Consider the following 15599-nt stretch of genomic DNA (forward strand, 5'->3'; position numbering starts at 1 on the left):
TTAATAGACATCAATTCTATTAGTTATGTTTGTTGGTCATTCTTGTTACGATCCTCGTTATGATTTGCGTGGGTTGCTTCCCTTACTATCACAACTCTTATAGTTGAGCTAAATTACGAATAAAATAAAAATTTAATTGGTATAAAATAATTTTAAACAGATAATTAATTACATATTGATAAATCAATATAAATAATTAATTTTTAAATTTATTATTTAAAAATGATCAAAATACATAAATTTAATTATATAATAATTTAAATATATTAAAATTAAATTCATAAGAATATAAATAGATGCAAAAATATGTAGTCCACTGATATAATAAAATAGTTTATTTTTTTATATTGAATTAATAATAGTATTTTTTAGAATTATAGATGGATGGCGAGTTCGATTTTGTATTTTCAGATATATTTTTAAAAATTAAATTCTCTAAATTTGTTTTAGAAAAGTTAAAAACTTTAGATACAGAAATTAAATTTTTTAATGTGTAAAATATATTTTTTATCTCTAAAATTTGGTAAAAATTTTAAAAATATTCCTAAAATTTATTTTGTTTTAATTTTATCCTAAAAATTTTTGATTTACATCAAATATATTCTCTATCGTTAAATTTTTAAAAAATTTAAGACTAATTTAACAATAATACATAAAAATTATAGTTGATTTACTTGTATTGAAGGTTGTTCTTATGAAATTGTTGTTAAATTGGTCTTAACTTTTTTAAAAAAATAGCCGTTAAGAGTATATTTAATGTAAATCAAAAAATTTTAAAACAAAATTAAAATAAATAAAATTTAAAAATATTTTTAAAATTTTTATCAAACTTTAAGTATAAAAAAAAAAAAGCCTCATCCCTTGGGGAAGAAAATATGATATAAAGTAGTATATTTTTTGAGAAGAAAAAGGGCTAAGGATTGAATTGAACGTGTATAAAGGTGCTTAGGATTAGTAATTAGTAATAATCAATTATAAATGGGAGTGAATATGTATAAGGGTGTTTAGTATTAGTAATTAGTAACTTTATATATTTAAATATTTTTAATTTGATATAGGTGCTTACTAAAATTAAGCAAAAACCACTTGTATGAATATATAATAAAAAATCACAAATGAAATCAATAGGAGTATATATAGGAGTACAATTAGTAATAATCAATTATAAATGGGAGTGAATGTGTGTATAAGGGTGCTTAGTATTAGTAATTAGTAACTTTATATATTTAAATATTTTTAATTTGATACAGATGCTTACTAAAATTAAGCAAAAATCACTTGTATGAATATGTAATAATAGAAAAATCATAAATAAAATTATTAGTAGTATATATAGAAGTACAATATTAAAACTGAAAGGATTGAGAATTTATAATGGTAGTTTAGTTCAACCTGCACAAAATCACACAGTAAAAAAAAAAATTGAAAAATAGAAAGAGAGAAAATTCAAAGAGAAATTTAAAAAGGAAGGTTCAATTCATAGACGTCTCTGTTATCAATGTCACACAGTGTAATAGACATCAATTCTATTAGTTATATTTGTTGGTTATGCTTGTTACTATCCTCGTTATGATTTGCGTGTGTTACTCCTTTTGCCTGCAGCATGTTACTACCTTGCTATCACAACTCTTGTAGTTGATCTAAATTACAAATAAAATAAAAATTTAATTAGTATAAAATAATTTTAGATATACAATTAATTGCATATTGACAAATTAATATAAATAATTAATTTTTAAATTTATTATTTAAAAATAATCAAAATACATAAATTTAATTATATAATAATTTAATATATTAAAATTAAATTCATAAGAAAATAAATAGATGCAAAAATATGTAGTCTACTAATATAATAAAATAGTTGCCGAAGCACCTTTTATTTTTTTTATATTGAATAAATAATAGTATTTTTTAGAATTATAGATAGATGGCTAGTTCGATTTTGTATTTTTAGATATATTTTTAAAATTTAAATGCTCTAAATTTGTTTTAGAAAAGTTAAAAATTTTAGGTACAAAAATTAAACTTTTTAATGAATAAAGTATATTTTTTATTCTTGAAATTTGACAAAAATTTTAAAAATATCTCTAAAATTTATTTTGTTTTAATTTTATCCTAAAAATTTTTGATTTACATCAAATATACTGTCGAGGTCTCGATGGCTAAATTTTCAAAAAATTTAAGACCAATCTAACAATAATGCATGAAAATTATACTTGATTTACTTGTGACGAAGGTTGTTCTTATGAAATTGTTGTTGAATTGATTTTAATTTTTTTTAAACTAGCCGTTAGGAGTATATTTAATGTAAATTGAAAATTTTTAGGACAAAATTAAAACAAATAAAATTTAAAAATATTTTTAAAACTTTTGTCAAACTTTTAAGTATAAAAAGTATATTTTACTTTTTTTTCTAATTTTAATTTTTTATAATTTTAAAAAATACAAAAAATTATAATATTAATGTACATTACCTGTCTTAAAAAAATAGCTTTGGCCCTTGGGAAAGAAATAAAATTTAGATATAAAGTAGTATATTTTTTGAGAAAAGAAGGGCCTAAGAATTGAATTGAACGTGTATAAAGATGATTAGTATTAGTAATTAGTAATTAGTAATAATCAATTATAAATGGGAGCGAAACAGCGTCGTTTGGTGCGGTGGTGGTTGGCGAGAGAGGAAGAAGGAAGAAAGAAAATCCGCATCATCGAATTGGAAGTCAGCAGAGGAGAGGAGAGGCGAAGGCGCGCGTGAGGAGGACCACCACCACCCCTCCCTCCCTCCCTCCTCCGTTTCTTCAGACATAATTCCAATATTGCCCTTCACCTTTACCCCTTTTCTCTCAATTCTGCTCTGCCAGGGTTTAATCCGATGGAGCCTCGCATTGCCAACAAGTTCCGTCTTGGCCGCAAGCTCGGTAGCGGATCATTCGGGGAGATCTATCTCGGTCTACTCTTTTTCCTCACTTTTTCTCCATTTTTGCTTTGTTTACTTTTATTATTTGTTCATTTTCCCTCTAATTACTTTTTTTTTTATTGTGTTTGTTCAGGGACTAACGTTCAGACCAATGAAGAGGTTGCAATTAAGCTTGTGAGTACTATTACTGACATACTCTAATTCTGAATTTCCAAACTCAGAACTTTATTTTCATCATTTTGTGATTTCTAGCTCATTTTAGGTCATGTTTACTGTGTACTATTTAGTGGTAGTGGTTGCAGAACTATTGATTTAGGTTTAATTCTACTGAAAATGTGAAAAATTGAAGTAATGAAGGCAGCTTAGTTGATACGATCAGTGGTAGAGTTTGGAGTTTGGAGAACAATTCATATATGGTTGGCTTTTGGAAATGGAGTTAATGTGTAGTCACAGGCGCCTATATGTGTGCCTTAGGCTGTTTGATCCGCTCGTGTCTCATGGTGCTTTGGTGCTACATGATTCCAAGTAATAGACATGTGTTTGGTTATTTATCGGCTCAGGCTTGTATTTTTCATAATGCATTGATGATAACTAACTTATTAAAGAACTGTTCTGATTGTTCTGGATTAGGGATTTATTTTTAACTAAATAATTTGTGCCTTTGCCTTTGGATTTAGGAAAGTATCAAAACCAAGCATCCTCAGCTGTTGTATGAATCAAAGCTGTACAAAATACTTCAAGGAGGAAGTAATTTCCAATCTTACTGAAGTTTATATCGTTTGAATCTTGTTTCTTACCATATCCTTCAATTTACTCTGCGTTAATAATGCTTTTATTTTGCAGCTGGGATCCCAAATTTGAAATGGTTTGGTGTTGAGGGAGAATACAACGTCCTTGTTATAGATTTGCTGGGTCCTAGCCTCGAGGATTTATTCAATTTCTGTAGTCGGAAATTGTCCCTGAAAACTGTTCTCATGCTTGCTGATCAGATGGTAGGATTTATTGTTTTGTCTTAGTATTCTTCCCAATTTAGATTAACCAGTTTTCTTAAAATGTGCAATCTTGGACTACTTGCAGATAAATCGGGTTGAATTTATTCATTCCAAATCATTTTTACATAGGGACATCAAGCCAGACAACTTCCTCATGGGTTTAGGGAGGCGTGCAAATCAAGTATTAGTCAAATGATCTTCCTTTTTTTTTAGGTTGCCTTCTCTTGGATGTATCCTCCTCATATTAACCTCTTTTATAGGTGTATGCCATTGACTTTGGTCTTGCTAAGAAATACAGAGACAGCTCTACCCATCAGCATATTCCATATAGGTACTTTTGTGTCATTGTTAATGTTTCCAAATTTGTATACCATGGTTGGGTTAGTAACAAGTTTGATATTTAATCGTGTTAAGATTAAAATTTTGAGAATGTCAAATTCAATATCTAAAATTGATGCAATGTTTTTAGTTATTTATGAGACTATTTGGAGATAATTATTTCCCAAGTAAAAGAGTAGCAGCTTTTATGTTTTATGACCAAAATATGCTTCATTGTGAAGTCTTGAAATCGACGAATCAACTCTACAAATTTTATATAGACAATCAGCCAAATTTAAATTCTTTTATTTGTAACTCTGTTTTTGTTTTCTGGATTTAACTTGTCATCCTTTTCAGAGAGAATAAGAATTTGACTGGAACTGCAAGATATGCTAGCATGAATACTCATCTTGGAATTGGTGAGCCTTTGATCTGTTGTCTTGCCTTTTAATTGCTATTGACAATTTATTCTTACTTTTGTGATTGTTCTTTCATGCATTTTTAGAGCAAAGCCGTAGGGACGACTTAGAGTCACTTGGATTTGTTCTTATGTATTTTTTGAGAGGAAGGTAATTGTTTATCTTTGTCGTTTATCTTGCCTCTCTTTATCGCCTGATCTTCATTAATGTTTCACTTGGTGTTTCTGCAGTCTTCCATGGCAGGGATTGAAAGCTGGTACTAAGAAGCAGAAGTATGATAAAATTAGTGAGAAGAAAGTTTCTACTTCCATTGAGGTAAAACTTTGATACTGTAGTATTTTGGTGCATATCATGTAATTCCCTCCCTTTTCTCAATAGCATAATGTAGCTTGCTTCTTTGTTAGTCTCTCTGCCGTGGCTATCCTTCAGAATTTGCTTCATATTTCCATTACTGTCGGTCACTGCGATTTGATGATAAACCAGATTACGCTTATTTGAAAAGGCTTTTCCGTGACCTTTTCATTCGTGAAGGTTTATGCTCTTCTTTTTATCTATCTATACTTTACCTTTGGATTGACTTCAGCCTTTGATAACTTAACTTGATGGTCATATGTTAACATGCCATCTCTGTTTGGGTTGTGGTTCTCATCTTACTGCAGGATTCCAGTTTGATTATGTCTTTGATTGGACCATCTTGAAATATCAGCAATCTCAAATTGCCTCTCCTCCCGTTCGTCCTGTTGTAAGTGATTTGCTATCTGGTGGTAATAGATGTTTGATTGTCAAGCTTAGGTTATCTTATTGAAGTCATATTTGCAGGGTCTTCCTCCAGGGCCAAGTTCTGGCTTGCCACCAGCTGCTTTGAATGCTGATAGACACTCGGGTAAAATTTTCTCTCCCCTTTTTCTTATTTTTTATTTTTACAGTTCCATATGTCGTTTTTTTTTTTTCCATAGAGTGTAGCCCGTTATCCAACTTCACACAACAAAGGGGTTGTAGTTTCTCTTTAGATGCTAATTATATTTCCTACATCCCCTGCTCTGTGCCTTTTTTATTTCTAACAGCAAACTCTCTGTAGGTGGAGAAGATGGTAGGCATACTGGTTTGTCTTCATCAGATCCTACTCGTAGAAGGCACTCTGGACCTATTGCAAATGATGGAAACTTATCCAGACAAAAGGCCCCTGTTGCAAATGACACTACTAGATCCAAAGATGGGATGGTATGAGCATTTATTTATGGGGTGTCTTATTCCTGTGAGCTGTGAATATTTCTTGTCGGAAGTTGATGGATTGTGTATATTTATGCATTGAAATTTAGTTGATTTTTTTGCCTGATTATTATACTTGACAAAATAACTGTTTAAGAAAATAAGTATTCGCAGACGAAAAAAGAAAAAAGGAAACAAATATTTATTAAGAACATTGATAAGTTTTGATGGAAAGAAAGAGTTATTTCTCATTTCTCCGAAGTATTCGCAGACGAAAAAAGAAAAAAACAAATATTTATTAAGAACATTGATAAGTTTTGATGGAAAGACAGAGTTATTTCTCATTTCTCCAAAGTGAAAAAGATATTATAATGTATTTTTTTAGCTTTGTTTCTTTTGGTCATGGCCAGGATTATAATGTATTTCCTTTTTTTTTGTATTATGCTAATTGCTAAACAGTTAATGTTAACATTTTTCAGAGGTCAGCTTTGTGTTAGAAAAGTTATCTATCTCTCTGTGAACTTAACCTGTCGCATTGAGTCGCAAAATTAATATAGTAGTTAAAGAAAATGTATTGGCCAGTGTATGTTTAGTTCATGATATCCAATACATGAAAATGATTACACGATCTGGTTGTATCATTGTCTGCCGATGGCACTTAAACAAGGTTATCTCTTTGTATTCCAACTAGTTTTCATGCTATTTATGGATTTGTATGTTTTATGCAGTTGTCTAGTTCTAATTTCTTTCGGTCAAGTGGATCTACAAGAAGAGTGGCTTTCTCAGGCGGTCGTGAAGCGGTAGTTGGCAGTGGTACTGAACACTCCCGTTCTCAGACCCTGGATGCAAATCCAGGAGCACTCCGGAAAATATCTGGTGCCCAGAAGAATTCACCTATCATCTCTTCTGAGCACACCCGGGCACCTTCTGGCATAGCCACATCAAACATAAGGAATTTTGAGTCAACTCTCAGAGGATTTGAGAACCTGAATCTCAATGAGGAGAGGGTAAAGTAGTAAAAGCTGTTACTCTCAATCATCTATCTTATTAGTACATTCTTGAAAGATTTACACTCTTTCATGAAATACCGAATGCATATTGTTTATGGAAAGCTGCAACATGTTTGGAGTCGTCACTATAAGTAAGTATACAACAAAGATACTAGTTGGGTTCCCGGCAAAGTTTGCCCATAAAGAAAGGCTTCTGTTAATACTGTTTGTATTTTCTTTGTTTTACTTCACCTGTCCTTTAACGTCCTTTCGTCTTTTCTATTATGTTGTCTAGCTCAATGTCTCATGCTTTTGCTTTTGTTTTTTAAATTTTACTGTGTTCATAAATTATAAATATTAAAAATAATTTATCGTTGTTATCTCAAATTTGGATATTTTAAAATGTCTGGAAGATGGAACCTAGAGGTATCCTTCAGCAGATTCATCTACAAGAGTCCAAGGCTCCAAGCAGAGAATGAGGGAACCCATCTGGCTTTTTTTTTTTATATATGTGTATTTTAATATATATATATATATGTATTTTACATTATTTATTGATTTTTATTATAAGTACATGATTGAACAATTACGTTGATCCATGAATTTGGAAAAAAAAAACATCATCAGGCACCAATAATGAGAAAGTCGTCAAATGATTAACCAACTGATTGGTGATCGTTTACATCGTAAGACATTTTTCTAGTTATATACTATGTAGAGACTTTGAGAGTTACTTACAGGCATGATAATAAATTAATAATATAAAGTTCGGTAATAATTTCCTTCTCTTAATCGGCATATCGAATAATTTTCTTAGATAATCATCAAACTTGAAAGTCTTTTTTTTTTTCTTCAATAACTAGATTCTCATGTTAATAGGGTTTTTTAAGATTGTTCTTACTAGTCTCAATCCAGAAAGGAGAGTAAAATTTTCTTTAGTTAATTCTCTCCGGCATTGTAGTCTATGTACAAATTAAGCTAATTATTACATACGCATTACTTCTATCAATTATTCCCAAGTTCTCCTTTTATTTAAACTGTCTTTCGGCTTTTGATTTAATGTTCACCTTTTGAAATATGTCACTCAAGTTTCTTATTCTATAAAAATCTCTAATCCCAACATGTTTGAATCTATGTTGACATGTAACTTTTTAACCATGACTTAACGTCACTTGTCTCACCCACCTTTCCCAACTTACGAAATGAGTGAATTTGAAATTCTTAGTCCAAAATCATAAAAGACAAAAAAAAAGACAGACAAGATAAAACACCATTATAATAAAATAATAGAACAAAAAATTATAGAATCCGGTATATAAATAGAACAAGATATTTATGAACTCTAGACAAAATTTTTTCTTGTAAAAAAAAAAACAATAAAAGAAACTCTTATAAAAATAAAAGATCTGATGAGTTAAGAAGAAAAAAATGAAGTTATCAGAGGAGATCAGCAACATTTGATGGCAACTCTTCTACATTGACATTGTAGAACTTCTGAATATCAGAAAGCATCCTTGCATCATCCAAAGTCACAAAGTTTATAGCAACACCTTTCCTTCCAAACCTTCCACTCCTTCCTATGCGGTGAAGATAGTTCTCAGGTTGAGTTGGCAGATCATAGTTTATAACCAGAGACACTTGCTGCACATCTATGCCTCTAGCCAATAAATCAGTGGTGATGAGAACTCTCGATGAGCCTGACCGGAATTCGCGCATAATGATGTCGCGAGTGTTTTGATCCATGTCGCCGTGTGTGGCCGAAACGGTGTGATCGTTGCTTCTCATCTTGTCAGTGAGCCAATCCACCTTGCGCCTTGTGTTCACAAAGATGACACTCTGTGTGATGGCCAGAGTCTCATAAAGGTCGCAGAGTGTCTCTAGCTTCCATTCTTCCTTCTCAACATTCACATAAAACTGCTTGATACCTTCAAGGGTCAATTCATCTCGCTTAACCAGGATTCTCACTGGCTTATTCATGAACTTCCTTGTAATCTCAAGGGCTTCTGGTGGCATGGTAGCAGAAAACACTCCAACCTGAATTTTGGATGGTAGAAGCTGGAAGATGTCATAGATCTGCATTTTTCAATCATCAAAGAACAAGATTTTAGATATCTTATAGAAAGAGAAATATAATGCATGCGTTTGTTTATAAGCACGAGATACTGAAACAAAGACATAAAGACACGAAATCATGGACACTAACATTGTATCATGATACACTTAATTAGTGTACCTTTGTATAATTCAGAATTTATTCTATCTGTTACTTATTTTACCATCAAACAAAATACAAAAACATTAATTTGTGTGTCTCTCTTTGTCTCATGTTCTCAATATCCTGTCTTGTTCTGTTTTGAAACAGAACAAAATGCAGCCTTAAAAAAACATGCACTTTAAAGTCTTGAAACAAATTAAGCGCAAACCTGGTCTTTGAAACCACGAGAAAGCATTTCATCTGCCTCATCCAAAACAAACATCTTTATGTAATCTGGGCGAAGAGACTGTCTCCGCAGCATGTCAAAAACACGGCCGGGAGTGCCAACAACAGTGTGGACACCGGCCTGGAGAATGCGCTGATCCTCGCGAACACTTGTCCCACCAACACAAGCATGAACCTTGACACCAAGGTAATCACCAAGTGCTCGCATAACCTTCTCAATTTGCTGTGCCAGCTCCCTTGTTGGTGCCAAAACCAAAGCCTGACACTGAACCACTCCATAATCAAGCTGCTGCAAAATTCCGGAACAGAATGTTGCTGTCTTGCCGGTTCCAGATTGAGCCTGCTGAATCACATCTAGACCTTTGCAGAAAGGAACAATTCCCCTTTGCTGTATTGCAGAAGGCCTCTCAAAACCTTTTAGAAAAAAAACATATCACTCATGATTTTGTCTAAGAGTTAAGCATGACATTGAAACAAATTTTAGAATATAATTTCAATGGGTTAAATATTGCAGAGCACAACAACAATGCATCAGATCTTAAAATAAGACAGTAATTAAGACATTGATAGACCAGTATAAAATAAGAACTTAAAGGAAGTAACAAAGGAACATTCATCTGCTACTATACCATAAGCATATATGCCTCTGAGAAGATTTTCTTGTAATCCCATTGCATCAAAACTATCATAGACTTCATCATATGAGGTGAAGAATTCTTGCCCATCGGCAGAAAGCCTGTAGTTAATTTGAAAGACATCAAAATTACAGACAAGTACATGAAAATTCAACCTTTAGCATAGAGTGAAAAAATATATACAGTATATTGCATGAAAAGTAGAAGAACAAAGACTTACAAATCATTCATCTTAGAATCATATTGCCGAGCATCAAATTGTGTTCCTTCAGGAGCCAAACCCGCCATCACTGCAAAAAAAAAAAAAAAAAAAGCATAACTAATCCGTTCCAAGTAATGGCTACGACATAGATTACATTCTAAATCTTAAAAAATCTAATCTGGGCATGCAATAAATCTTAAAAAGAATAAACTTTTGACAATAAATTCCAGTATTATATAAAAAATAACTAGTAATCGCAAGAGAAGAGCAAATAGGAGAATGAACAATGGGATGTGGATTGGTCAAAAGACAATAACTTTCGGAAGAAAAAAAAAGAAATCGGATTAAGCTTCGGCCACGATTACAAAGAAACAAACAATCATTAAAAACGCGGATTGATAAAAAACGAGAGTTGATTTACCTGATGATAGTGTTGAAAAAACAGAAGCGTCAGATGAATAGAACAGAGAGAAGAATGAAGATTGAAAGAGTGAGAGAGGGGTTTCCCAAACTCCTCGGATCTGCGGCCGTGGAGTTAAGGAAGAAAGCGGAAGAGAACACAGAGATCAGAGTGAATGTCTTTTTTGTTTTTAGGCTTTTTGTATATTCAGCTAATCAGCTTTTATAGTATTCTTTTGACCCTTGTATACTTTTTTTTTCTAGATGTTTAATTTTGATATTAAAAAATAATTATATGATCTTCCAATCAAATATATACACCTCTAGATGATTATAATAAAACAATATATGATTGAATACAATTAGATTCTTTTTATTGTTATATTTATAGATTAGACATGAGACATATAATAAATTAATAAGATTAAAGTCAAAAAAGATATATAAAAAGATATAAGATATAAGATATAATTAATAACAAAAGATATTATTTTATTTTCTTTTTCAAAAGAAGAAGATATAACTTGATAAATTGGATACAAAAAATAATGTTATATATATCTTAAGTAATTTATAATCAACATAGAGAAAGAAAGATAAAATATCTAATTAATAATTAGTCTATGCAAGTTCCAATATATATATTTAGCTCCAATAATATAAACTATGCAATCAAATACTAGCTAAGAGAACAACAAAGACAATATTATTCCAAAAGTTGAGTTTGAAATTCCAAGATGCATCCATGTATGGTGTACTATTCATTCATTAACTACAATTACTTTATAGTGTATATTGTGTTCACTTGGATCATATAGTATATAACAGATACAAAAATATATTTTCCTTTCAGAGAAGATTTTAGAAATCTTAGATCACATATAGAGAAGCCTTAACAATTGAAGTGGAATGAATCTATTTATCTTTTCCCTTATTGCCCTTATTATCTTTATCATCATCACCCCTTCTTACTTGAAGAAGATCCTGCCACTCAAGAAATTATTATTACGGTAATGGAAATTAAAACATACAATTTAATTATCATATAGATGGAAATTAAACCCTATATTATTCTTCTTTGCAAACTCTCAAATAAAGGAATATTAGACAGAAAATTAAACCAGTATTACAAGAAAGAAAAAAGATCAATGTTGAATGTGTATTCTACTATTCACTGTTGATGTCAATAGTGCAAAGCGCAGAGTTCAGCCATATTCACAATAAGTAACTAACTAAGGTTAGTTTGGATAAATAATTTAAATAAGTGTTTGTTAGGCGTTATTATTTTGATAATTTTTTTTTTCAATGAATTTTTTTTTAATGTGTTTGACAAATTTTTAGTAGTAAAAATAAAAGTACATGAAAAATAAAAAAAAAACATCTTTTTTGAAAAGTTGTAATTTACATCTTTTTTTAAAAAAATTTTTCTCTTAAAAAAAAGATATTTTTCATGTAATAAATAAACAAAAAGTACTTTTATATTGTTATACTCAAACATAATTGATAGATAAAAAGATTTTTTGCATGAGATACCCAAACATAAAATTACTTTTACTTTTCCATAAGATCTTTTAAAAAAAAGATAACTCGAAAGAAAATCTTTTCTTAAAAACTCACCCAAACAAGCTCAAGTTCTTTTGAAAAAAGAGCTTAAAGGATAAGAACTTTTATTAATAGTAGCTTATAAATAAATTATTTTGTGTTTGTATTTTTAGTTATAAAAGTACTTATTTTAAAGTTGTAGCGTTTGGATAAATAACTCAAAAAATAATTTTTTTTTATAGAAGAGAATGAATATTAAAATAATGATGATAACAAATACTTCCAATATTGAATGTTGATTTTATATAATCTAATCACTAATATTGTGTGTGATATAGTAGGTGAAAATAAAAAATAAATATAAAATGTGTGTCAATATATATTTTGTTGCTGTTTTTTTTTATTTCTATTAAAACTCTCTTCTCCTTTATTGAGGTCAAGAACTTGTTATAATTAACTATGAAAATAATAGCAAGCTATAAAATTATATATGAAAAAAACAAAATTAAAACTGAATTTCATAACACAGTTAAATACAAATTTAATAATAAAAAATAGAATGATAAAATGATAAAAAATTTACTAACCGAAACTATAACCGTCTTAATATATTATTTTTTTATTTACTACCTAATTATAGTATTCATCATTTGCATGTATTTTTAATATTTTTTTATTCCTTTTGTTTAACTCAAGTTGGCTTCAGTGATGATGATGATAAATAATTGAGAAGTAACTATAAATTTACAAAATAAAATTATCAATAAATTTAAAATAAAATAGATTTTCTAAAATATGTTATTTGAAATTAGGTAACAAAATTGTGATATTTTTGAATTAGATTAATTAAACTGAAAACGATATATCTGATGTTGCGTTCTAAATAAAAGAAAAATGCATTAAAATCCGTAATTAATCAATTACGAATTTTATTTAGATTATAACTTTGATTCTCTAATTTAGTTTTAAATGTTAAAAAGAGAATGTACCAAACAACATTAAATTTTTGTATGTTTTTGTTGTAATTATTTTTCTTCGATCTTTTTGAGAATTTATGTAAAAAAGAACTAAAAGAATTCAATGTAAACAAATAGTTGTTTTTAATAATGTGACAATATATAACTAAAAACAAATACATGGAAATTAGATTCTTCTTCTTGTTATATTTATATATAAAATGTGAGATATGATTAATTAAATTTAAAATAGATATAAGATAAGACTAACAACAAATTAAAAGATATGTTCATTTTATCTTTCAAAAGAAGATATGACCTGATAAATTGAATATGAAAAACAATAATGTTATATACCTATATGTAATTTTACAATAATCAACATAAGAAGGGATAAAAATAAATGGTGAAATATAGGGTACATATATAAATTTATAGATGTGCTTATGTGGCAAAATTCATACCATACATCTTAAAGCCACACTTTTCATTTAAAACCATAACTCTTCGTAAAGAAAAGTGTCACCTAATGGAAAAAAGTAAATTAAAAGATTTAAGAGAAGAAATAATTAAGTTATCAAAATTAATAGATCAAAAATTAATGATTTTAACTAATGTTAACTGTAATGACACCGAATTCTTAAAATCAATACAAAATGATTTTTCTCAAAATCTTTATTTTACTATAAGTTTTATTGAAGGACTCCAAAAACCTGAAAAAACTTATTTCTCACACGGAATTTCTAAAAAATGTTACCATGGAAATGATTCACCACATCTTTATCATACCTTTAACCCACAATTAAATTCTATAGTAGACATGCTTGAAGAAATATTAGTATCCATAAAATTTCAAAGAAATAAGGAAGAAAAAAATTTCCAAAATATAATCAACATAACAGATTTAAAAGTAAAACCACCACTAAAATTATGAATATTGAAGAAAAATTAGAAGAAGTTACAATGCTTTTTAAACAATTAAAAATGGCTCAAGAAAATAATGTTATGGAACAGGGATTTCAAATAGAAGAAGAATTAGTAAATTCTGAAAATATAGAAAATGAAGAACACATCCTAGATTACTCAAGTGACGAAGAACCAGCAATTCCAATACAAGTAAAAAATGAAGCTGGAACATCTAAAGATAATCAATCTCAATTTAAATGGGAAACAGTTTTTGATAATTATGCCTTTAAAAAAGGGTTTATAAATAAAGATTCAAAATATACAAAAATACCATCAAAATACATCCCTAAAATCCAGGAAATGGAAGGAAATAGAATGCTCGATTTAGATTGTAAAAAGAATGAAAAAGAAATTTTCGAAAACTGGTTGAATTCCTTCTTATTAGAAGCCTTTACTAATCCAAAACTTAGTGAATTGTCTGGAAGAGACATTTGGAATTACATAGGATTTCATACTAAAGGAACTATAAGAGATTATATGACATCAATAGAAAATCAAGTAATAGAAGAATTAGAAACAAAAACATCAGCTTATGATAAGATATTGTATATAATGATGATTCTATATAAAGAATTTTTTGGAAAAAATATTATAGATCATAGACAAGAAGTCTATAATAAAGAATATCAAGAAGCGAAAAACCATTTAGCTAATATTCAGATATATGATTTATGTAATGTGGAGTCTTATATATGTGAATATAGAATACATTATTACAAATTAAAAGAAGAAGATAAAAATCATTATCTTAGTATGTATATAACAAAACTTCCATATCCTGCTAATGAATTTATAATAGGAAGATTTATAAGAGAAATAAATAGAGGAACAATTGAAAATAATTTTGGTGGAGCAACCTCTGCAATAAGAGAGGAAATAAAAGAACGTTGTATGCAAGAAGCAACTCAAAAAAGATTTGCAAATATAATTAAAATTTGCTGTCAGGATAATGAGGAGATACCTCAAAAATATGGTCTTAATAAAAATTTTCAAAGAAAAAGAAAATATCAATTTAGAAAAAGAAAATACTATCCAAACTGAAGAAAAAAGAGATATTTTAGAAAGGAAAATAACAATAAAAACAAAAGACAAAGAAATAACTATTGCCCGAATAAAAAAGAAAATTGTAAATGTTGGTATTGCCAAGAAGAAGGACATTATGCAAATGAATGCCCGAAAAAGAAGGATAAAAAGGATCTTACTAAACAAATAGAAATTGCTAAATCTTGTTTCATGGAACCATTAGAAGAATCTGATGATAACTTAGACTATATTTTTGAATATGTCTCGGAAACAGACTCAGAGACTGAGTAATAATGCTACATTTATTACTATAAAAATAACAGAAAAGTTTATAAATGCTTTCATAGATTCTGGAGCAACACAATGCTTTGCTAGTTCAAATATAAAACTTGATTGGAAAAAATTAAAGAAACCATTAAGAGTTAGAATAGCTGACAAATCAATACATAAAATTGACCAAAAAACAGAAATGGTTGAAATTTTTATTCAAAATTATAGGTTCATTGTTCCATCTATATATATGTTAGACTCTGGAATGGATTTTATCATAGGAAATAACTTTTTAAAGCTATATCATCCATTCATTCAAGAA

The 15599-nt window shown here is 29.1% G+C and overlaps 2 protein-coding genes across 2 annotated transcripts; one reads left to right on the top strand and one right to left on the bottom strand.

Moving 5' to 3' along the window:
- Nucleotides 1–2614: 2614 nt before the first annotated feature.
- On the top strand, nucleotides 2615–7231 carry LOC112773059 (casein kinase 1-like protein 2). Its single transcript, XM_025818098.2, has 14 exons — nucleotides 2615–2948; nucleotides 3051–3091; nucleotides 3595–3664; nucleotides 3761–3909; nucleotides 3995–4090; nucleotides 4170–4240; nucleotides 4585–4646; nucleotides 4733–4796; nucleotides 4877–4961; nucleotides 5051–5177; nucleotides 5306–5388; nucleotides 5466–5529; nucleotides 5725–5867; nucleotides 6584–7231. Exons 1-14 carry the CDS (start codon nucleotides 2873–2875, stop codon nucleotides 6869–6871), a joined length of 1419 nt encoding a protein of 472 aa, XP_025673883.1. The 5' UTR covers nucleotides 2615–2872; the 3' UTR covers nucleotides 6872–7231.
- Nucleotides 7232–8104: 873 nt separating this feature from the next.
- On the bottom strand, nucleotides 8105–10739 carry LOC112773061 (eukaryotic initiation factor 4A-8). The gene is made up of 5 exons (XM_025818099.3): nucleotides 10543–10739; nucleotides 10140–10209; nucleotides 9914–10020; nucleotides 9268–9698; nucleotides 8105–8917 (listed from the first exon to the last, which is right to left on the bottom strand). Exons 2-5 carry the CDS (start codon nucleotides 10205–10207, stop codon nucleotides 8282–8284), a joined length of 1242 nt encoding a protein of 413 aa, XP_025673884.1. The 5' UTR covers nucleotides 10208–10209; nucleotides 10543–10739; the 3' UTR covers nucleotides 8105–8281.
- Between the last annotated feature and the right edge of the window lie 4860 nt (nucleotides 10740–15599).

The sequence above is a fragment of the Arachis hypogaea genome, chromosome 18 (genome assembly GCF_003086295.3).
Source record: "Arachis hypogaea cultivar Tifrunner chromosome 18, arahy.Tifrunner.gnm2.J5K5, whole genome shotgun sequence".
In the NCBI taxonomy this organism is placed as follows: domain Eukaryota; kingdom Viridiplantae; phylum Streptophyta; class Magnoliopsida; order Fabales; family Fabaceae; genus Arachis; species Arachis hypogaea.

What these genes read in the sequence shown, in the direction of transcription:
- LOC112773059 (XM_025818098.2), top strand. Translation starts at nt 2,873, where the DNA reads ATGGAGCCTCGCATTGCCAACAAGTTCCGTCTTGGCCGCAAGCTCGGT. An exon ending in AAGAGGTTGCAATTAAGCTT is followed by an intron (nt 3,092 to 3,594) that starts GTGAGTACTATT and finishes CTTTGGATTTAG; the next exon opens with GAAAGTATCAAAACCAAGCA. An exon ending in CATCAGCATATTCCATATAG is followed by an intron (nt 4,241 to 4,584) that starts GTACTTTTGTGT and finishes CATCCTTTTCAG; the next exon opens with AGAGAATAAGAATTTGACTG.
- LOC112773061 (XM_025818099.3), bottom strand. Translation starts at nt 10,207, where the DNA reads ATGGCGGGTTTGGCTCCTGAAGGAACACAATTTGATGCTCGGCAATAT. An exon ending in CAGAGGCATATATGCTTATG is followed by an intron (nt 9,699 to 9,913) that starts GTATAGTAGCAG and finishes TTTTTCTAAAAG; the next exon opens with GTTTTGAGAGGCCTTCTGCA. An exon ending in CTCGTGGTTTCAAAGACCAG is followed by an intron (nt 8,918 to 9,267) that starts GTTTGCGCTTAA and finishes TGAAAAATGCAG; the next exon opens with ATCTATGACATCTTCCAGCT.